Genomic DNA, 25037 nt, shown 5'->3' on the forward strand with positions numbered 1-25037 from the left:
GTGTGCCAAGTGTGAGTATTGATTAACGCAAAGGCATATAGGATAATTTATATTACTACTTTAAAACCTTCAACACTTGCAGGAAAACGTATAGATTTAAAATTTAAGAAATAAGTAAAGGCTAAGTAAGACATAGCTCTTTTTGCAGGTGAAGTGTGAATAGTGCTAAACTTCAAATCAGAAGGATCCAAGTTTGAATCCTACAGTTGGTACTTACCAACTGGATAACTATAGGCAAGTCAACTTTTCTGAGCCAAAAGCAGTTCTCTATCTAAATTACAGACTAGGGTGTAATCCTACATCTATAAAATTACAAATTTCAGATAAATTGGCACATGCAGATCTATAGTGAGTAAAAGTTTTAGCAAGTAGAAGTTTTGAATAAGGCAAGAAAGAGGAGAAATTTTGGAGTTGGAAACTAGGCTTGGATTAGATAAGGAAACAAACTTTTTGATAGCTGGAGCATATTAAGAAACAAAACAAAACTCTGGGAATAGAAATTAGAAACTTGATCTTTGTCCAGAGTCCTAGCTTTACTACTTCCTAACAAATCTTTCAACCTCTCTCAGTCTCAATTAATTTACCTCTAAAATGCAAACCATGTTTCTCTTGTCTATCTGACAGTATTATTGAGAGAAAAATGCTTTGAAACCATAAAGTACTACTGAAATATAAGTTATTTTTATGGAAGCTCTTAGCCTGTGAGGTGATAGGAGAGAAGGGAAGAGGTATTCAAAATGTAAACGTATCCAAAGGGAGCTAAAATAAAATAAAATAAAATAAAAAGCAATAGTAACTAGCATTTCTAGGTGCTTTTTGCAAAGAACTTTGCAAATATTATTCTAATTTTATCCTCACAATGACTCTGGGAGACTGGTGTCATCATTATTCCCATTTTACAGATAAGAAAACTGAGGCAAAAAGATTCAGTGACTTTCCAAGTACCATATAGCTAGTAAGTCTAAGACAGGATGTGAATTTAGGATTTCTTAACTTTAGGTCCTGAGCTCTAGCCACTGTACCACCTAGTTGGATGAAGCATCCATTTCTTCTGCGATGAGTTGTTAAAATCAAAGCATTCAATATCCTAGAAATAAGATACTGATATAGATAGACAAGAACTCTCAGGAGTAAGCTTAAGGATATTCATAAAACTCTTGGGATTCTAAATCTGTGTTTCAAATCCATAAAATCAACCTTCAAAATAGCTTTTTAATTTAACATATCAAATTCAGCCTTTTTTGAAAACTATTCAATACAAAATGATTTTAGTAACAAATACATAGCTTTGATTTCTTTAACTCCTTAATTACAATTATAGTTAATACTCGTGCACAGCTCTTCAGGAATAAAGCCAAGAACTAAGAGGACAAATATCCAAAACACTTTCTCACTTGTAAAAGGTGACACCTAACAGTTATAATTAAAATCTGTTGACGCAGGACAAAAACAAACAAACAAACAAACAAACATTTTGCCCTGTTCAAGTAAATAGTAACTAGCTAAGGCTTAAAGAGAGGACTTTCTAGAGCTGTCAATAGAAAAATGAACAGGAAAAATGAATAGCATTTGTGCCTTCAGCAGATCTTTGTGATTGTTCTATATTAGGAATATAGCTAAATAAGTACTCTCCTTGATTTGTTTCTCTCTCTCCAATCCAAACTTAAGACTAGTGCTATATTAATTTTCCTATAACATTGATTTATTTATGTCTATTTATATTTATTTATAATACACACTATTTATGTAGTGCAGTGGATATAGTAATGGACTTGAAGTCAAGAATACCTGAGTTTAAACCCTATCCTAAATACTTATTTGCAGGTTCCATTGGTTTATAGGTATTTTAAAGAAATAGTCACTTTTTTCATTGAGGGCAAGAATGTGCCTCATTGATTCTCGGTACCTTTGAAAAAGACTGGGTTTTAAGTGCCTGGTTGTTTGTTAAAGGAATTTATTGTGTTGTTTTCTGGGACATTCTCTTTGGCCACCTTGGATTATAAAGAAAAACCACAGAACCCAAAATGATTGTGGTAGATAGGGAAACACATAATTCTTATTGCTAATAATAATGAAAAAGCCTACCAAAGACTCACTCAGGCATTAAGGGACAAGTTTTACAACAGTTTATAAAGTACATGCTCATCTCCAAACATTAAATCAGAGTACAATGCAGGCTCACACAGGTACAAAAGGCAGATTCCCAGTATGGCTAGCTTTATTCTCTTTAAATTTTGCTTATTAAAGAACTTGATGCTAGTCAAAATACATGCGCTTTTCACTTTCCTGCCTAATTCACTAAATGCAAAGCAAATGATTCTGAAAAAGTAGTAGTAAAAATATTCTATCTTCATTTCTAGCCATTATGGTGCTACTGAAAGTTTTGTCTTGGTTAAAAAGAAAAATGCCATAGCTATAGTCCTCTTCCATAATTCTTCCTTACCAGTTCCATTAATATGCTTATAACTCTAGTACCAGTTATGTTATTTGATAATGTTTGTTATGATATTTGTATTTTTGTTCACAATTCAATTTTGCTCAGTAATATGCATGTAAATGCATACCTGAAATAAATGTAAGTACCAATAAAAACAAAAATCAAAACCATAAAACCCTACTTATTTGCTAAATGACTCTGGACAAGTCAGGTAACCTCTCTCAACCTATTTCCTCATCTATAAAATAAGAGTAGTAGTACCTTACTCCCAGGACTACTATAAGGATCAACTGAGAGAACACATGTACAGGGGCTTTGCAAATTTAAAATGCTGTATAAATGCTAGTTATTCACATTCTTATTATATGCTAGGTCTTCTCACAATCTTTCAATAGTTTCCCATGATCTGCAGAATAGAGCCCACACTACTTAGCCTGATTGTCAACTCTTGCTACAACTGGATCCCTATATCACATTTACAAATTTGTCTTCCACTATCCCTTAACACTGAGTCCTGTATTAGGCGAAATTGGTTAGATGCATTGTCCTTCAAAAATGTTTTTTTCAATTCAGGAAATCTATTCATTACAAACTGGATTAGTTAAATAATTTCCAATGATGTGTAAAATACCTACAGGCTTAATGTTTCAAGGGAATATATTCATTTTCTTTTCCAGTTTAAGTAAACCATAATCTATTAATTTAAATTAATTTCTTTTCCAGTTTAAGTAAACCATAATCTATTAATTTAAAAAAAGTTCAATAATTTTACACATTTTTATGAGACATAAATGTATATATGAATTTCTCATAATATATTTCAGAATGTGACCTATGCAAATTGCTGGTGAAATTCAACACTTAAATAATAATCAATGCTTGGAGTCCTGGATAACAAAATGAATAATTAAATATTACATCTCAGTGACTACATTTGTTCAGAGTTGCTTATCAGTAGAAAAAGTTCAAAGCAAAACTATAGTTATGATAGCATATCTCTACAGCTTTTCTTCAAATTCACTTTCTTTGAAAAGTTCAGGAAAAATAGCCATGGCCAACAGGATGAAGTCAAGTGGCTTAAGAGAGGGAAGGAATGTCATTCTATTTCATATGACTCTTAGTCTGTACTCCATGTGTTAATTCATCCTGCTTTTCCTGGAGTGATATAGCGTTCATATTAACTTTCTTTAGACTTTATTTCTCAGCTACTAAACTAATAATTTATATACTTCAGTATTCCCATGATTTCTGTTCTTACTAAATATCTTCTCCAAAGATGTAAATTGCAAGCTCTTCAAGGCTTAAGTATTAAAAAAAACTTACTTCTAATGTCAAACTGAATGGATTTATTGCTATTGCTTAACTCTACCTATAGAAATAGCTATTCTCCACCTCCAGAAATCTTATTTATTCTTCAAAGTCTAGTTCAAATATCACTCATTGATCTCTCCTTTACTGCTTGCCTTATATTATTTCCCCTAATTAGTTCTAAGAACCTTTAGGGTGGATAATTTGTCTTGTATAAAGATAAAACTAATAATTCTAGGGATCAGGAAAAATTATGACAAATTCTCTTAAGTATAGGGACAGAGGGAACTTGAAGAGAAAAAATTCAAATCTCAGGACATAAGAGCCTGCTAGAGGAAAGACATCATTGCCCCCAAATATTCATTTCTGTGAGCAGAGACCACAGACTGCCACTGGGGAAGCTACCTTGGCAGAAGGAATAGTATAGGGCTGAAGAAGAGAAAATTCTTGCTCAAATTTTATTATTTTTATTGACTAGATGCTAACTCCTGTCCTTACTAGCTGAAAAGAGAATAGGCTTTGTCAACACACTCTAAATTTTGGCATCAGGACACAAGATTGGATTATCCCATGTATCAACCCTAAGTAAAACTATAGTTTTATTCATCTTCATATCCTCTACTGGGCACAGCATGGAGCCCTGCAAACAACATGTTCCCAATAAAAACTCATTTACTTATTGACTAAGAAATAAGAAGGTCATTTTAAATGAATGTGTACTATGAATGAGAAATAAATGGGCTTCCAATTCTGATTTTAATGACATATTTTTATTATATTTACTTATTTTGCTAGTCATTTGGGGTTAGTGACTTGCTCAGGGTCACACAGCTGTTAAGTGTCAAGTATCTGAGGTCACATTGAACAGGTCTTTCTGACTCTAAGGCTGGTACTCTATTCACTGTGACATCTACCTGCCCTGATAAACATATTTTTAAAAAATAAATAAGAAGCTATATTAGGATTGGATTACCTATAGCATGTAAGGTACTTGCCTCTGCCTAATCTTATAAAGCCATAATCTACTTCCTTCAAAAACATATCTAGTTGTTTTGTTATTAAGATTTGCAACTAAGTTTCTTTCTTGGTAGTAAGGGATTGTTTTAGATTAAAGGTGGTACTTTGACCACAGGAGGCCAGTTATGGTTTTTCAGTTCTTTAGTGTCTAGTTATCTTTGGAGAAACTACCTTCAAAAGTAGATTTTTTAGTTTTTCATTCAGATTTAATTCAACAATTATCTATTAAGCATATAGTAAATATATGCCTAGCATGGGACCAGGCCCCTGGATACACATAGATTGCAACAAAAAAAAAAAATTCTTGCCCTTTTGGAATTTAATATCTACAGGGTGAAAAACTAGGCACACAGTTTAATAAATAAGACACTATAAACACAGAAAATATAAAGTAAGTTGGATGGGACAAAGGATACTGTCAACTGGGAAGGGGGAAATCAAGAAAGGCTGTCATGTGAGCTGAACTCTGAAAGAAACTAGGAAACCAAGAACATGATGAGGAAGGAAAGCATTCTAGGCTCGATGGATAGAATAGAGAAGAGCATGTGGTTCAGAGATGGGACAGCAAGTAGACTAGTTTGGTGGGAACTTAAGGGTTCATGAAGGGGAGTAATGTGAAATCAGTTTTTAAAAGTAAGTTGCAACCAGATGGTAAAGGGCTTTAAATGCCAATCAGAGGACTTTGTATTTTATTCTAGAGACAATATAAAACCAAAGAAGCTTTAATAAGTAGAAAAGTTATATAATCAGACATGTTTTAAGAATATCAATTTGTTAGTTCTGTGAAGAATGACTGGAGAGGGAAGACAGGAAGAGATTGGAGGCAGAGATCCATTAAGAGCCTGGGTCTCTCACTCCCATCTTCCTCAATTTCAGATAGTCCTTTCTTGACTAAGTCAGTCACTTCTTCCTCCCTTAGGAGTAGTTGTGTGGTTTAAGTAAAAGGAAAACAGCCCTGGATCCTAGTCTCAGCTCTGGTATTCACTGATTCTATGCCTTGGGCACAGACAAGTCTCTTCCCCTGTGAAGGGAAGGCGGGGTTGGCTAAAATAATCTCTTAGGGTCTTCCTAGTTCTAACAGTCATTAAGAGATTATTTGCTATATCAAATTGAGGAAGTCACTAATAGAGCATATGCTATTATTAGGAAAGCTATTTTTTAAAAAAGGATTATTTTTTTTGTAGTCTATTGTTTTTTGTCCAAACCTATGATTTAATTGATATTGGAATCACTTACTGAAGAAGTTTCCTCTAATAATGCAGAAAGACAAGTGTTTGGCAATTTATACTCCAAGATTCTAGAACCCTGAGAGTTGAAATGACTTGTCTATAGCCAGTATATATAGGTAAGAATTTTTCTCAGCTCTTTCTCACTCCAATTGTGGCTTTCTATCCACAAAGGCACACTGCCTAGAATGCAAAATTAAATTGATAAAAATAACTGATTTTTTAAAAAGGAAAAAACATTCCCCAGACTTTCAGGATAACAGTATTGCTTACTTAACTTGCTGGTCAAAGAGAAAGAAAATGAACATAAAGGTCACTTCAAAGAAAATCATGTTTGGGTGGAATTAATCTGTAATTTATCTGACAATGAATCAAAGGAGAAATCCTTGACAAGATATTCTTACTTGAAGTTGATGCCAGTTATTTACACCCCTAAAACTATATGCCCACCACTTTTAAGCTGAATTCTGAGCATTCCGGCTAATGAAATTCAAGTCAGCAAGTTATTTTGCTTATGAATGAGCTATAAAAATACACATAGAAACAGGTAATAAAAATTCCCGAGCTTCTAGTTTTGAAACTTATGTTTTGGAAACATTTTCAAGCACACCTGTGGAAACTCATTTTCTTAGAGTAAACTTTTGTTTCCTTTTTTCCCCATCAAAAATAGAATTCTTTGAGGGTAAGAAATTAAGAGATACAACAAATACATAAAGCTTCAATTAAATTATCATTTTGGTTGTTGCTGCTGTCCCCTCTTAAGTGTGTAGTATTAGAGACAGCTCAGATGAAGTATTTCCCCTTATAGAGGACATTGATATAATATATATATATATATCTATATTTATATAAGTGTGTGTGTGTGTTTGTATCTACATGTATAGCCACACATATTTGTTATTGTTTCAATATCTTCCGGTCATGTTTGATTCTTTATGATCCCATTTGGGGCTTTCTTAGCAAAGATACTAGAATGGTTTGCCATTTCCTTCTCCAGCTCAATTTATAGTTGAGGAAACTGAGGCAAACAGGAGTAAGATTTACACAGTGTCACACAACTAAGTATGACTAAGTGTCTGAGGCTGGATTTGAATTAGGAAGTTGAGCCTTTCTGACTACAGACCCAGCACTTTATCTACTGTGCTAACAAGCTGCAAAGTATACATATATTAAAAATATACATAAATTGCCACTAAATGATAATACCTTTCTCCTCCATGCCTACATATATTTACCAAAAGCAGGGAATTCCTCTGTCCAAACCTAAGTTCAAGTGCTCAGCCCTTTTACTCTTTATATTATGTCACATTAGCCCTTCTATAAATAATGACAGCCATTAAGGAAAATAGTTTCTAGGGAAATTGTTTAAGTGTACATAATTGGACCATGGGCATTTAAACAAAACTGACCCCAAAACCCACAGTTTATCTCTGGCTATCAGAGATTTACAAAAATGTCAGAACATAATGGCTCCGGCTGGCACACACCACAAGGTCTAACTTTTCTCCTCTAGTTCAAAGGACAAATACTAATGAGAGAATCAGAGAGTCTTCACTTAATCCGGGTTCACTAATACTATTGAGTCAAGCCAGGTAAAATGGCTTTATACAATAGATGTATACCTGAAAAACTAAATCTAAATTAAATCTTTCTAAATGAGTCAAATTTTAAAACAATTAAGTTTTTTGTAAATCATAGACAAATGCTTCCCTTCAGATAGGGATTGTTCATTCATTGTTTTTGTATCCCTGGAACCTGACACAGTACTTGTACATAGTAGGCTCTTAAGAAATATTTGTTGATTGCCTGAGATTTCCTTTTAAATTACCTTCTTTCTGTGGGAAGCAGGTTGACATGGTGGAGGCAGCACTGAACTGGCACTCAGAAGACCAGGGTTCTAGTCCTTCTTTATTGCCAATAAGTAATTGTTCTTAAATAAGTCAGTTAATTTAATGTAATTTCTGACTTTTCCTATCCCTGACCTCACATCCTGTATGTAAGGTCATATATTTCAATTTTCTCTTGAATCTATACCCCCCTGACTATTCTTACTATAAGAAGCCAAATGTAGGCATTCATTATTACCCCTATTGTAATAACTTCCCCATCTTCACTGTCTCTTCTTTTTATCCCAAGCTTTGTATATATTGCTAATAGCTAGCATTTTTTGAAGTGTCTTAAGATTTGCAAAGCACTTTACAAATATCCCATTTTACCTAGAAGACAATCCTGGGAAGTAAGTGATATTTTTATCTCCATTTTATAACTGAAAAAATGTAGGAAGAGGTTAAATGATTTGCTCAGGGTCACTCTCTTAGTAAGTGTCCAAAGAAGAATTGCAACTCAGAACTTCGTGAATCCAGCCATCTATCCACTATGCCACCTAACTGCCTCCTAATGTGCCCTCCTGGCAGTTACAATTACTAGTCTATCCTAGGCCCAACAGAGTACCTTTGACCACTGTCCTTTGCAGTGTCAACTCTATCCGGCTCGCCTCCTCTGAGGCCTTCAAAGGTCTCTGGCCACAATCTCTTGAATCTATAGCTTAATAACCGGTAGCATGCTCAAGAACAGCCACGTGTAATCTTAAAAGCCTTTATTATACCTACTCACATAATGCCCTGACTTGTTGGTTCCCAAGTGAACACCTGGTCAGAAGACCCACGTGTTCACTACCAAAATCCTTACCTCTTTTGGCTATCCATCTTAGCTTGGCCACCCAGGCTAGGGAGCCAGGGTATAGAGTGTATAGAGGTGTATAGAGTACTTTATCTATGTTATCTCATTCTATCTTCACAACAACCCTGCAAAATAGTAGTTATTTTTCTCCACATTTTACAATGAGGAAAATGAAAATGAGGATGACAGAGGTCATGATTAACCTGATGTCACACAATCAATTAAGTATCTGAGGCAAAATTTGAATCCAGGTTTTTCTGTCTGCAAAGTCCAGTATTTTAACCACAGTGCCCCCTAGCTGCTCACATGCTATTTAAATCTAGTTATGTTACTACTCTTCTAAAAAGGCTTCAGTAGCTCCCTGGGCTTCCCAAGCAAAGTTCAAACTCTTCTTTCCTCATATTCAAGGCCTTTTACAGCCTGAAATTACACTACCTAACTTAATCTTATTATGTTTGACAACTCTCTAATGTGTTTATCCTGTAATTTCTGTGTTTTTGTTTTATCTTCCTATAAAACCATGAGCCCTATTTTATCAAAATTCTTTATCTTCTCTATAATTTAGCATGATTCTCAACATAGAAGAGTTTTGATGAGTACTGATAGTGATTGTTATTTATGAATTTTTGCTAATTGATTCTGAAATTATTTATCAATATAAATATTTTGTATTTGTAACTTTTTTATGGTTTGTATCATCAGTTTGATCCCTGAAAATCCTCAAGAATGGGGTATTGTACATATCATGTTCCAATAGTCAGGGTCACTGGAAAAGTCAAAGCTGCACAGGAATGGAGCCAACTTCCCAGAGTTGTTTGTTTGAAATCTTGGACTGTTTATGTCACACATGAAGCCAGAGGTCACATCCCCAGATTTCTGCCTCTCTCTGGGTCAAGAGACATTTCAAATATTGTAACTGCCTTGTCTCAAAGGTTCTTCCACCCCTATTGTTTTTGGCAAGACCATAAGTCTTATATGGATGGATTTGATGAAAAATCAACTATTGGGAAATAGGGAAAACTTATATGAAACATAAGTGACTTCATTAATATAAAAGGAAAGAAAAACAATTTTGCCTCAGTTTCCTCATCTGTAAAATGAGGTGGAGAAGCAAATTGTAAACTACTCTGCTACCTTTGCCAAGAAAACCCCAAATGGGCCATGAATACTTGGACATGACTGAAAAACATGTTTGTGTAAAACAAATTTCCATTATTTAAATCATATAAATGTAGTAAAATTATTTACCATTTAAAAGAAACCTATCATAATGAATTTTATTAAAAAGCAAATAATCATCCCCTGTTATCTTTTCTGTAAATTCAGAAGATCATATACTGAATTCCCTTTAAAAAGGGTAAATAGATGATTAATAAAGGCAAAAGAGCTTACTTCAAACAAATAACTAATTTTAATTAATAACAATATAAAAGTATCTTAACTAATGAATTTCTTAGATATTCTTCTTAATTATCAGATATTCTTTACATTTCTTAGGCAGTCAACACACTCCCTTTTATATTATGTTTATTTTGTGTACATATCATATTTCTTCTCTTAGATTATGAGCTCCTTAACTGAAAGGATTATAGCTAATATTTCTCTTCAAGCCTGACACAATGCCTTGAATTTAGTGCTTAATAAATGTTTGAATGTTTTTAAATTGTTGACTCTATGTGTATCCCTGTTTATACATGTATATACATATGTGCGTGCGCATACACATACATACACACACAAAATAGTGGATAGAGAACTGGCCTTAGATTCAGAACAACTCAGGTTCAAGTCCTGACACATACTGTTGACAATAAGAACAATAGGAAAGTCACTTAATCTTTCAAATCTCTAGGCAACTCTGTAAGTCTATAATATAGAAAAGGTACAGACCTGCATTAGTAGAAAGTCCCTAAATCAATGAAATTACTCATCCAACCCTCTTCTATCTATGAGAGAGACAGAGAGAGTCAAACAGTGGCAGAAACAGAGAGATAGACAGATTATACAGAAGAAAACATTTCCCTAAAATTTAGGATCAAGATAGCAGTGGTTAGAAGCATGTTGTCAATGCTTTTATTCTATTACTATCAGTAACCATATAGTTGTGTGAAACCTAATCTTTCCATTCATGGGAAATAGACTAACATTTAGTGTCATGTTTAACATTCTACTACACAGAAAAGAAGAACAATAGGTTATCTTGCCAATCTTCTTATGTTCAGTACTTGAGAGGAGAAGAGTGGCTGAGTTAGATCCAGAAAATACCTAGCTACTCACTCTTATGATTTGGGGCTATTTCCATATCTCTCTAGGACTTTCACTACAAATAGGGATTGAGTTAAAGTAAGTCTATGAAATTTAATGTTATTATAATCACTTTTTGTAGGTTTAAATCCATCTTTAAAATTTTTAATGAATCTAAATCATCTTAGAATTGTACTTTTGTCCATTCTCTCTCCCTCCCTCCCACTTCCTCCCTCTTTCTCCCTTTGTCCCTCCCTCCCTCTCTCTTCCTCACTCCCTTCTTCCCTCTCTCCCCTTCTCCCTCCCCTTCTCCCTCCTCTTCCCCCTCTCCCCCTCCCTCCCTCTCCCCCTTCCTCTCTCCCTCCCTCCCTCCCTCTCTCCCTCCCTCCCTCCCTCTCTCCCTCCCTCCCTCCCTCCCTCCCTCCCTCCCTCCCTCTCTTCCCTTTATTCCCTCCCTCCCCTTGCATACTTAATATAGATGCATAGAAAAAAAAAATCCTACCATTACAAATATCTCATCAAATTCCTCAATTTCCAATATCTCACCAGATTTCTCCATTCACTTGGCTGTAATCCTAGGTAAGGGAGGAAATATGAGGAAAATTAAAGAAAGCTCTTTTCTACTCTATGCTTAGAGAGCACACTTGCCTTGGCATAAAGAATGTATCAGATCCAGTGCCACTAGTTGAGAACAAGTGAATCTTAGAAACCGGGAAGTGTTTTATTTTTCCTTTCAATTTGCTATTCCTCTTTCAGTATTTTTCCAATTTTATTAATGACTTTGAAGGATATTTCTAATGTCATATTATCACTTAAGAGACATTAGTTCTGAGTCTTTGATAAAGGAGAAAAGTTAGTAATAGTCTCAACAAAAAAATGAATATTATTTGTGACAGAATAAAAATGCAGATGAAGGAACAAGATAGAATTAGAGATATATTGATTCAAGGGTAAAAAAATGAAATTTGTACTTGACATGAAAAAAGAGTATGAAGGAAGGAAGGTAGAAAGGGAAAGAGGATAGAAAAAAGAAAAGAAATAAAGGATGAAGTGGAAATGAAAAAAGTTGTCAGAAAAAAGCTATTACAAATAGAAGAAATAGCAGCAGAAACTTTATGATTATAAACATGCTTTTCATAAATTGCATCATTTGATACTCTTATAATAACAATTATGATATAGTTAGAATAACTAGAATTTCCCTCATTTTATAGACAAAGAAAATGAGGCCCATGCTCATTACAGTTAATAATCATCAGAGCGTGGACTTGAATAGTCTGACTTTATAGCCAGTGTTTCTTCTACTATATCACAGTGCTAAAAAGGAAGGAAAATCTGCATAATTAAAGGCAAAAAAAAATAGCCACCATATTTGGAATTTTGAACTATAGCAATTAATAAGAAAGGAGTTTTGTTTTTTTTTTAAAGATATTGTTAAGTGAAAGTATGAGAATATTTGATTAAAACCTGGGTAGGAGGGAAAAGAGAGGAAAGAGTCAGATTTCAGACACTGTAGACGGAAGAGCTGGTGGAATTACTAACATCGAGAGGAAACAGAAAGAACACTGTCTGAAAGATGAGTAGCTTTCTTTCTGTTTCAAAAAGCATACTGTAGCAATGAGGCACTCAAAGGAGTACTAACAGTTAAAAAGAGAGGGAAATTTTTAATTCACACACAGTGACAATGAATAGAACATGTCTTAATCAGATCTCTAAACTACAAACATGGTCAGTACGAGAAAGTAATCAGACTCCCAGTTCCTAGATTTGGTAAAATCTTTTACCAAAACCAGAAACATGAAGATTAAAGTAAAAGAAAAATATACATGAATGGACAACTAGAAATTTTAAAAATAACATACACTTAGTGATTTCTAAAAGTTTCCACTAAAGAATTTATTTATAGGTACTAAAATCTTAGAATAACTAGTAGACAAAGATTCTGTACAAGTTAAAGGAAAAATACAAATGTGTAATTTATAAACTTTGGGAAAGAAGTAGTAGCATTGGATGGCCTTCACCAAGCACTCTAGACAATTTAGAAGTAAAAAAGTGTAGATCATTCCACAGACCAGCAAAGAGAAGTCTGGTAGCCCTAGGAATGAACCTAACCACGCACAATGAATGATTCTCTATGGTCTGTATATACATTATTACATGTTATGGGTGATAATAAAATTTTAAATAATTAGTTCAACACTTATCTGAAGAATGAAGACAGTAGTACTGAATCATAAAAGTGGAATGCAATTGAAAAAGTCACTTAGTTTACTCTCCTCCTTAGTCAGGGCCACTTTAACCCTCTTAGTAATAACTTTTAGTTATCTCTCAATTTCTAGTGATCAGGTTGGCAGTAGATTTTGAAAATTCCAGGTGAGTACACTATGATTAATAAATCTAAGTAATCTAGTACATGCAAATCGCCATTCAAATATGTAAAATCCAAGTAGATTTAAAAGCATAACTCTTGAGAGAAGAATTATCTCAAAATAATCAAAATAACAAAGACTAGATGATACATTTCCTTTTCTTTCCAGTTCATCTTACACATAAATATAAGTGTTACAAGGTTTCATGTAATTGACATTCAGAAACTTCATTTTCATTGTATTCTTTTTAAAAAGCTTTCTTTTGAAAAGCATCAATATCACACCTTTTGCTACAACATGAAAAAACTATCACTGTAGCAACGGAGAAAATGTTTAGAAGTATCTTATCTCTTGATTTGGGATATAACTTCCCAGATAACATATCTTCAATTAAGAAAAACTCTCACTCTAGACACCTCAGAACAAAAACTTGAACTCCAAGTAGATCAGTCAAATATGATTCCCAAAAAGTCTCTGCTTTCCAAGATTGAAAGCCACATATAGTGCATTTAGTCAGGAAGAGGACAACATGAAATACAGGGACAATCTCATGCACAAGTAAAACACATGACTGATTTCCTGTAAACTGTGAAGGATATGCCTAAAAACATAAATCTCATCTAATCTAATCACTTTCAGACTATAATCTAACAATGAGTAAGATGTGCAAGGTGGAGACACTGTCTCCAGATAGTCCCAGTTAATATACATCAATAGTTACATAACAACCAGACCTCTAGCCTTCTGCACTAGAATTGCTTTGGGTTAGGATTCTGTTTTTGCCATTTACTATCCATGCCACTTTATTTCTTTGTATGGATTTCTTTAGCTGAGAAATGACAAGGAGAAGAAAATGGACAAGATGATATTTAAAGTCCCTTCCAACTCAAAATCTATTATCCTATAATTGACTCCCACATTACTCTGAATACTTTTTGTCATTCTATCAAGTTAATACTTAGTTCCTTTGAGGATAAGATAATAGTACTGATAAATTTGAGTGTGGAAAGGATTTGGACATTGACAAGTCTAGGATGACCTGGGGAAGACTAAGGAAGGCAAGATTCAATGTGAAATATAGGGCCTAAGGAAAACTCTAATCATGTGTCTTGGAACCAGAAAACAACTTATCCAGGATTTGGCTTTATGCTGGTTCTGATAGCACAGTACAGCATGTTTTCTCCCCTTGCAGCTACAAGGTCAAGTTTAAAGGCAAGGGCTCTTGAGCTATCCATCCATCCATTCCCTTCTCTGGGGACAAAGACTGATATTCAGCAAAGTGTTTTTAAGAACTGGAAGGTGAAGACAACTGTTGGAAAGCAGATACCATGAACATAACAGACACTATGTACTTACTAAAGGGCACATAACGACTTTTATAATCATATAGCTAGAAACAAACGTTCAAATAAAATTGAAATGACAAGTTCATTTCCAAAATGCTTTAAGGTTTATCAAATTCCTTCCTTGGAGCCAGCTCCCGAAGTCTACATGGAAACATTTGACAGGGGAGGAAACGTTTAGAATAAGGTAGCGTAGCCAACATCTCACAGCTACTAATTTTTAAGAATAGATTTGAAGTCAGGTCTTGTGAAACCCAGGCCAAGGGCTTTCTTCCACCACAGACAAATTCATGCCCAAATTCAGTAGTTTCATGAGACAAGTCACCAGTAAAAGAAATTAAAGTGGGAAAAGAAAGCGGTTTGGGAGGTGGAGAAGACACGGTGGAGAAGACAAAATAGAGATCTTGTCCTTGAAGTGGACCGAAGACTAACCCACGCCGTGACCGGAGTTAGAAGCATGAGAGCCCACTTGCGTGAGCCAGGATCGGGTGTGGGTTGGGGGACAGATAGCAGGGCTCTTTGTAGATGATTAACCTAACGCCGTAGGTGGATGCACACATGTCAGTGGATGGTGGGTGAGTGGACATGCTATATCTCCACTTGTCCCCCAACAGCTGGGCAGGAGAAGAGTCGAAGCTCTCGCACAGCTCGTGGTCACCAGCCCAGATCAGGCGCGTGTCCCCGGCTCGCTGTTCCAGGGGGTGTGACTGCGTGGGGCTGTGCACCGTGGCCGGGCTGCTTACCGCTCGACGGGCTCGTTACTTCCCTCACACACCCCCACCCCCCTCCCCCGGACTGGGGCTCGCGCGCGAACTCGCGGTCACCCAGCCGGGCAGGGCATTGGTCCCTACCCATTACGTGTGCGCGCGCGCGTGTAAGAGACCCCTTCAGGTGGGGTGGAGAGCGGGGGGAGGGGGGCTTCGCCGCCGCCGTCGCCGCCGCCGCCGCCGCCGTCCCCCCTCTGGCCCCCTGCCCCGCCTGGGTCCCTGCACCGGCACTTCCTCGCGCACTCACCATGTTTGGCCAAGTCTCTGCGAGCCCGGAGGAGCGAAGAGATGCGCTGTCCAGGGTATCCAGCCTCCCTCTGCCCCGCGCGCGGCGGGCGCGCCCTCTATAAGGTTTTACACACGCGCGCACACACACCCCAGAGCACGCCCAGGCACACACACTCACGCCCCACACTGCTCGGCTCGGCCTTGCCCCCGCCCCCCACCCCCGCCTCCCTTTCGCACCGGCCTCCCTCCTCTCCCGACTCTCCCCCTCCCTCCCTCGCAGCCTCGCGGCCCCGAGGCTCCTAAGGCTTCCCCTCAGTCTCTCACTCCGTTTCTGCTGCGCCCTCTAGGGAAGGGAAGCCTGCACTACAGGCATGGGAAGGCGGAGGAGGAAGCTAGACGAAGGGAGGGGGCAACGCAAGTGGAGGGGGCGGGGCCGAGGAAGAGACCACAGCTTGCCGGACCTCCGGCCAGCCCTTCACTCTCTGACCATTACCTCCAGTTACACCTTACCTTACCGCTTTGGCTCCTGTAGCCTTTCTCGAAACTGGAGGTCTCAGGTGCTCCGCCACCGCCCCCTCCTGGACGGGCGGAGATTCGCAGCCAAGGACGCTCCACCACGGGTCCGGCAGCTCGCAGTTCTCTTTGAACCTACCCTCAAAAGAAAAGCCAGTGGTTGTTCGGGGAGGGTGCAGAGATGTATTTATAAGATGTATTTGTGTCGAAGGTGAAGCGATTGCTTTTCTTGCCTTACCCCCCCCCCCTTCTTCCAAGGCGACGAGGTTGGGAAGGATCCCCCTTCTATAAGATTGCTCGGATTTGTAGTTTTTCGTTTTGCTAATTGGTTGAGGACGGAAGAGGGAGTGGGACTTCTGTGCTTAGGAGGAGGTGTGCTTAGGGGAGCACAGAAGTGGCAGGAAGAGATGCATCCAAATCGGGACAATTATTCTGCCTCCTAAGTCCAGCCTGACACCTAGTTAAGCACAAATTCGGTATCAGACTCGAACTGACAAAACGTGCCACTCTACCCTAAAGGTTACTCGGACTTCACTACGGTGAGAGCTGAAAGAATCTCTCACATCCCGAGTTCTGTTTCATATCCCTAGGTGAAAATGTGAAGTTTAGGGGACACATGTTTGGTGAAATTGGAAAATGTCTTTCCTTTCCCCTTATTGTTCCCCTTTAATCACTTTAAAACTTTAAAAACTTTAAGCTTTATTATATTTATTGTATAAGTCATTTGAGTAATTTAGGACACAAAAGCCTATATCCAGTTAACCTTGTAGGCATACAATATAACTGCATGCCTAACCTTCCTGCAACTCAGCTGAAGGTAAGGTCTCAAAGTTCCTTGTAAAAAAGCATTGTTGGAGCCTAAAGAACAAGATTGATATCTTGTGATTTTTAAGCGGTAATAAATTGTCATATGATTGCCATCTTTGCTGTAACATATCACCTTTTTTTTATATGATAATAGAGTTTTTATTTTTGATATATCAGCTCAGTATTACAGAATCTTAAAAGCCAGGATTCAGCCCAAAGGACTCATTAATCAAATTTCTATGTCACATTTATATGCTACAGAACAAAGATTCCCTCAGCTTTTGTGGGTACCCAGATTATAAAGAATCTGGATGTTAATATCATGGTGCATTTAATCTGGCATGACATAATGCAAATATTTTGTCTATTGCATTCTGGAGGATAGTTTTATTTTCCTCCTCTACAGCACTGAAAGATAATCAGTCTTCAAATAATCAGGTTAAAAATTAAAAGTTAATGTGTCACACCTAGAAAGCTTAATACATGAAATGAACTTAAATTTTTAAATCAGATCTGTACTTTTCTTATTAACTACCATATCATCATCCTTCCACTCTATTCACCATTGTATTTTCATTATATAAACACATACCTAATTGTAGAGTCAGACTTTAGCTGTAAGTTACCTACATTTTATCTGATAATTGAAACTTTATACACATAGTATTATTACAAAAAACAAAGGTAATTCAGTAAACTGGAGTTTTTATTATCCATCATTCACTTACTAGACAAAGAAGAAAATAAGTATACAGGAGCTTGCTTTTTAAACACATGGAAACTGGGATCCTATAGATTAAGATAAAGTAGAATATAAAATTTTAAATTTTATTAACATTAATAACTAAAGACCATAAGTAATATAAATTTTAATCAAATAATTCAAGTCACATATGTGTTGGTCTGCAAAGTTAAGTTTTTGCTTCAGTTGTATGTGACTCTTTATAGACTATAGCACTTCAATATTGTCTATGGGGTTTTCTTGTTAAAGATTCTAGAGTGGTTTGCTATTTCCTTCTCCAGTGGATTAAGGCAAGCAGCTATTAAGTGACTTGTCTAAGGTCACACAGCTAGTAATTGTCCGAAGATGATTTGAACTCAGGTCTTCCTGACTTTAAGTCAAGTACTCTATCCACTAAGCCACCCAGCTATTTTGAAGTATAATTAGTATTAGCATAATCCTAGAATTTTATAACAAAGAGTAAAGCTCACCTAGTTTAATTACTTCATTTTACAGATTAAGGAGACAAGAGACCATGAGAGTAGGGATTAGGATTACTGACTTCCTGTCTCCTCTAATTCTCTTTCCTCTGAAACATGATTCCTCCCTAATTCTTGTAAATGAAGTAAAGATGAATCAAGACAAAATTGTAAAATGATTGAAATTTGTGTTCAACATAACTTTTTCTTTCTTTTTTTTTTTCTTTTCCTCTTTCTATGGCACTCCCTCCCTCCTTCAGGCATTAGGAATTTTTGTGCCATCAGTTTTAGCCACCCCTCCTCTTCCAATGAAAACAATATCAAGATGAATAGTAAAACAAACTCACATAACCTGAGGTAGAAGAGATCAAGAGACCAAGTAGCCCAATCCATAGCTGAACAGAAATCCCCTCTAAATAACACAGGAAGGCAAATTGACAAACTATTGTATAAATGTCAGGTATAAATCAGATAGCTTTTGTACCTGGTACAAACATCAATATTAGTGGATTTCATATTGAAAAAGGTATAAAATATTTAAAGCACAGAATAAGAAAATAATTAAGCAATTATCACGCATTTTTAGCTCAATGAGTAGAGATAAATATAAGAGGTTAGATTTAAGGGCTTGAAGCTCTCAAGATGAACAAATCATATTTAGATCTGTTGCTTTGAATACAATTAGAATTGGATACTGTCAGTCAACTTCAAAAACACATTTGACTTGCCTATTAACCCTCTAATTGCACCTGAGGACTTGTCCACATGTTCTTATATGGGAGCTGAGTCATCCTAGTCTTTTTTTTTTTTTTTTTTATGGCAGATCAGCTCAGTTGTACAGTTAATTCTGGGTTTTGACAGCTGAAATCATAGAGATTTCACTTTTGCATTCACATTTTAATCATTTCTATAGATATAGGTTTCACAATCCATTTTATTCTTTTCTGTCTTTCATGTGATTGTTCTGCATTATAGTTTTCATATATAAATATGTGTGGGAGAGTAGGATTTGATTTTGACCTCAAGCACCTACTAACTACTTGATATAATCACAGAAAGGGCTAACAGAAGTAACCAGGTATTAATATGCTAATGAACTAAAAAATCCTGTTCTAGTCCATGTTATCTCTTCTACTTAATGGAAAGGAGTTCTCAGATTGAATTGGAAAGGTAGCTGTTCATTTGCTGGAAAAAGTTAAAGTTTGGCCATAATCCTGGAGGCCTTTAAAATGCTAAATCTAGTGGGAAACATAAGTGATGTAAAAAAGAAACATGTCAATAATTATTTTTAAAAAGCTAAACCTGTCGACCCCTCCAGACAGTAGTTAGCATATTATAGGGATTATGTTTTATTGGAAGGTGATCCCTATATATCTTCAAGAGGGCAGAAGGTATGAGAAGCAATTGTCTCTCCTTCTTCTCATCAGCCATGACATTTAGCTGAAATAATACTCTGCCAGTAGGAGAAACCACATCCACCAGGGATCAATTTGGAAAGTTGAGTCCTCAAGATAGGGATCAGAGACACACTCTCCCGAAGGAAACAATTTATAGAGGCAGCCTTCAAGGTAGGAAGCAGCTTCAAGGAGTGAGACCTCTGGCAAGAGAGAAAAAAAAGTCAACTATGGATTCAAGAGATTATTGGCTCTGGCTAGTTAGAGTTGGGTTTTAGAGAGGAGTGGTCCAGGGAGTCCAGGTGAGCAATTTGCCTAGTAGAGACAATGAGAACATAATCAGAAGTAAAATGACTTTGGGCCTTGCAATACTGGAGACCTCATATGTGACCTTAGTCACATGTGTTCCTTGTGAATGTGTTGAGATCACTCTTAATGTCCTCTTAAGTCTGTACCCATTCTTACCATGGATGATGTGTGGCTTTATGAGAGTATGTCTTAGATTCCTGAGGAGGAATTCTTTTCTAGCTACTGCCCTTAACAATACCACCTTAGTAAATGTCTTTGCTTTGAGTTGATTGTGTCTTCTGACTATTAAAGATCAGCACATCAGTGGATGCTTATGAATTATAGATTTAGGAATTCAGATCCACAGTTACTTTGAGCTTAGGATAGTAGCTGGGGGAGACCCAACCTTAAAGTGTGAATTCAAACTGGGTAGAAGGGTGGCACAGATGGCACAGGTGGCACCAGAGAGTGCTACAAAAAGGTCAAATTTTAAAAATAATGACTTCCTTGGGATATTGAGGATATTATAATTTTATTGAAGATAAATTTAGTTCATTAAATGCACTAAAATTCCTAGAAAATATTACCTCATAAAAGCATATTGCAAGGAAAGAAAAATCCTAAATACAGATCTTTTTAATTATAATTTATTCATTACACTATGCTTTCTACTAGAAATGAAAGACCATTTAGATTTTAAAACACATTCAAGGTCATTGGAAATTTTAGTGCCACTAACAATGCTCAATTGTTATAGCCCAAAGAACTGGATCTAGTCAAAAAAGGATTCAGATTTTGTTTCCTTTGAAAAAGTTTGACCATATTGCAGGGAGTCTAACAAATTTAAGTAGGGGAAAATATGGCTATGTATATGTGCTGTTGACATTTTGTGCTAAAAATAAACTTATCTTTTTTCTTTTAGGAGAAAAAGGCTAGGAATTGCTTAAGAGATATCTAGGTATAATGGAAATACAGTGGACTTAAGAGTTATAAGACTTGTATTTGAGTCCCACTTCTACTGTTTACTGTTCTACTTTGAACAAGTCAGTTAACCCCTTCAAGTCTCTTACTTTCCTCATCTATAAAATAGAAATATTTCTATTTGTACTATGTATAGTAAAATACTACTATGAGGATTAAATTATATATATATATATATATATATATATATATATATATATATATATATATATATATATATATATATATATATGTATGTATTCTGGTATATAATATAGAGTGAAATAATCCATTAGTATGTGTGAGTTGCTATATATAAATATGAATTGTTATTCTGTGACTTCTTGAAACAGCTACTTGGAAGGAAAATAACCATTTGAATTTTTAAAAAGTGTTTTACTTAATATAAGTATCATCACACCTTAGGAATTTTATCATCCTCTTTTTAATTGATTTAGATAAATTCATTTCAATAGGAATTCCCAATCTTTATGTGATAGGAAATTAATGTTTTAATTACCAGAGGTTGTAATGTTAGATCTCTACAAAAAGTCCCATGATTGACCTAGAGAAGGAAGAGATACTGATGGGGCAAGCCCATTTTAATGGGGAAAATAAAATGGTTTGCCAAAGCTCCTTTCTCCATACTTCCCCCTACCTATGGTACAAAATCTTAAAATTAAAAACAAAAATGAATTTTAAAATGACCTCAGACATGATCTTATAATATACACCCTAACTAAAGATTAAAGACATATTAAAAAATCAGTCTGAGGAAGAATAAATGATTAATTAGAAGAACTGGGGACCTATATTCCAAACATTTATCACAATGCATTGCTGCTAATTATTCATTATTAACATACTAATCAGGAAGGATCTGAAATTAAAATAATCCTAATGAGGCAATATTTTATTTCAACAAATTAGTAATTTATCTTATTGGGACACTGTGAATAGATGCTATTGCTTTCAGAAGAGAGAGAGAGAGAGATATTCTTAATTGATAATTCAGTATGTGAAGGTTCCATTGAACAAGCTTTTACTTAAGAGTCAGTTGGCAGTGCAGTGCATAGTGTGCTGGACCTCAGGAAAACCTGAGTTCAGATATGACTTCAGATACTAGCTGTATAACCCTGGGCTTGCCTAGGATTGTTGTGAGGATCAAATAAAATGATATTTGTAAGAAAAGTTCTTGACATATAATGGACATTTTATATCCCCTTCCTTAGATCATCCTTATCATTTTATAGCTGATAAAACAGAAATGCAACAAGTTTTACTTACTCCAGTCACACCACTAATTAAGAGGCAGAACCATGATGACTTGAAGTTGAGTCTGAAGTATAGTCTAGAGGTGTTCTCAAACTACCTCCCGTGGGCCATGCAGCCAGCTGAGGACATTTATGCAGCATGCTGGGTTATGGCAAATGGGCTGAGGGGAGGAGACAGAGTGTGAATTTTTGTTTTTACTATCGTCCAGCCCTCCAACAGTCTGAGGGATAGTGAACTGGTCCCCTATTTAAAAAGTTTGAGGACCACTGGAATGTGAACTCCATGAAAACAAGAATTACTTACTTTTCTTCTTTATGTCCTTGGGTATCTAACAGTGCCTGGCACAAACTAGGGGTTTAATAAATGCAAATACTGGCTTACCTGATTGATTGATTAAGCCTGGTTCTTTTTCCATTAGCATGTGATATTTTTCATATTATTGCTCTAATTATTCTCAAATACAAATAGTAATTGTGACCAGGGACAAGTCACATACCGGTTTTTTTTTGCCTCAGTTTCCTCATCTGTAAAGTGAGCTGAAGAAGGAAATGGCAAACCACTCCAGTATCTTTGCCAAGAATACCCCAAATGGGGCCACAAAGAGCTGGACACAACTGAAAATAACCAAACAACATATAATAATATAAATTTTATCAATTTATCAAGGAGCTGAGGTTTCATCAGTGAAAGGTTTTTGTACTTAGGCAAATTAGAATCAATAATAGTGGATAATACATCTAGTAAGTAATGAAAGAGATCAATTTTTAATTGAATAAAGTAGCTTTAAATTTTTTAAGTAAGCTAACTTAAATCAGTTCAGAAATGTTTGAATCAAACAATCAAAACATAATTAATTCCAAGATTATGTAAATTATTTGTAAAAATAGAGGAATAAGTCATTCTTACATTTGTTTTATGAAACAAATATGGTCCTGATACCTAAATCAGGGAAAGATAAAACAGAAAAATAGGCCAATATTTTAATTAATATTAACACAAAAATATTGAATAAAACATTAGCAAAGCAAATTAACTCCAATAAAATCTTCAAAAGATGATGCACTATGATAAGTTTGGATTTTATGCCAGAAATATTAAATTGATTCTTAATTAAGAAGATTGTGAAGATAGCTGAATATGTTCATAATAAATTAAAAAAAAAAAAAAAAAAAAACACTTGATAGGGTAGTTAGGTGGCACAGTGGTTGGAGCACCAGCCCTGAAGACAGGAGGACCTGAATTTAAATGTGATCTCAGAATGAAGAAGGCTCCCCAAAACTCTAAAACTCGTTGAAGGACAAATTCTCCTTGAATCCTGCCACTGTGGGAACTCCATCTGAGAACAAGCAGCTTCATTCTGTTGTCTGGGTAGGCCTGGTTGAGTTCTGAGGTGGAGATACCAACCCTATTCAATTGAAGATTTTCTATTCAATTCCAGCTCCACCTACCAGCTTCATCGGGAGGGGGAGCAAGCCTTGGAATGTAGCCAAAGACATCCTTATAAAAATGGCAATTAAAAACTCATTTCTTTGCAGAGGACCCGACATGCCATGCTATGCCATGCTAGGCTATTTCATGCTATGCCTTGCTATGCCAAGGAAACCTCTGCCTGCTGGGATAATATTCTCTTCCAGTGCTACTCTCTCTTTATCGTCATCTATTTCCCTAGTGAGACTTTATGCCTTTGTGTCAGGATTTCTCTATGCCTCTTTGTCTGGATTTCTCTTCTAGAAACTTAAATTCCCAATGCCTATAATAAACCTCTTTTATCAACCTAGGTTTTGGGGTTTGTACATTCCTTTACAGAGAACCTCTGTGCCACCAGAAGGGGCTTCCCCAAAACTCCCGACCCTTGTGCCGAATCCCAAAGGGGTATAGGGGAGCCAAACCTCTCCATTTGGTTCCCTGAACTCCAAACCTGCCACTAGATCTTATCATTTAATTTCTTGACCCTAGAAACCCAATCTCATTTTGGTTCCCTAAATCTAGACCTCATCTTTGGTTCCCTGGCAGAAGGGAATCCCAAAACCTAAACCTCATCAAGACACTTAACACTTATTAGCTATGTGACTGGGGCAAGTCACTTAACTGTAATTGCCTTGGCAAAAAAAAAAAAAAAGAATCACATGAGTATATCAATAGATTCAAAAGGAGCTTTTTGAAAAAATACAATAGTCATTTATGTTTAAAAATAGTAACCACTGAAATAAATTCATCTTTCCTTTAAATGGTAAATTATAACTATTAAAAACCAACAAGTAGCAATATCTACAAAGTATAAAGTAAAAACACTAAAGTTTTCTCCTGCAAGATTAGGGTAAGGCAAAGATTCTTGTTGTCAACAGTATTATTTAATATGATTTTAGAAATGCTAGATATAATAATAACAAAGGAAAAAATAAATTGAAAAATGTAGTCAAAGAAGAAACAAAATGTCACTATTAAAGATAATATGATGACTTACTTAGAGATGTAAAATTAGTTGAAATAAATAAAAACTTCAGTAAAGTAGCAGGATATAAAATAACCCATAAAATTCATAGACTTTTCTATAAATTACTAACAAAATCCACCAGAAAAGACCCTCCATTCAAAATACAGATTTCACATAATATCGGAAAGTCTATGAAGTCAGGACTTATAAGAATATAAATTTCTAGAACTTTATTGCTGTAAAATTCTAAAAATTTCAGTTATAAACTCCAATTTATGCTTAGGAATATAATAATAAACTCCATATGTATATCAAAGGTCATGTAATTAAAAGAGAGGGTATGGCTGAGGGAAGATATCATTATATCATTATCATTAAGTTTTCATTATAACTATGACTAGAGGGAGAATTATTATCTAAAAAAGTATAGCGATAATCACAAAAGGTAAAATGGATAATTTTGATTACATAAAAATGAAAAGCTTCTCCACAAATATATATATATATATATATATATATATATATATATATATATAAATCAGAAGGGG

At 35.7% G+C, this 25037-nt stretch overlaps 1 protein-coding gene across 3 annotated transcripts in view; it reads right to left on the bottom strand.

The window, feature by feature from the left end:
- ELOVL2 (ELOVL fatty acid elongase 2) overlaps positions 1-25037 on the bottom strand; it is a 120013-nt gene that overhangs the window by 84756 nt on the left and 10220 nt on the right. Inside the window, exons 3-5 of one of the 3 annotated variants that reach the window (XM_074271581.1) lie at positions 22962-22994; positions 17667-17727; positions 16129-16266 (exon numbers count right to left, since the gene is read on the bottom strand). In XM_074271581.1, coding sequence (XP_074127682.1) covers positions 16129-16266; positions 17667-17727; positions 22962-22963 — 201 coding nt within the window. In that variant the 5' untranslated portion in view covers positions 22964-22994. Of the gene's footprint in view, positions 1-11413; positions 11487-15637; positions 15765-16128; positions 16267-17666; positions 17728-22961; positions 22995-25037 lie in introns of those variants that run through there. The other 2 variants (XM_074271609.1, XM_074271635.1) reach the window with 2 other exon arrangements.

This window comes from Sminthopsis crassicaudata, chromosome 1 (assembly GCF_048593235.1).
Source record: "Sminthopsis crassicaudata isolate SCR6 chromosome 1, ASM4859323v1, whole genome shotgun sequence".
NCBI classification, from domain to species: Eukaryota; Metazoa; Chordata; class Mammalia; order Dasyuromorphia; family Dasyuridae; genus Sminthopsis; species Sminthopsis crassicaudata.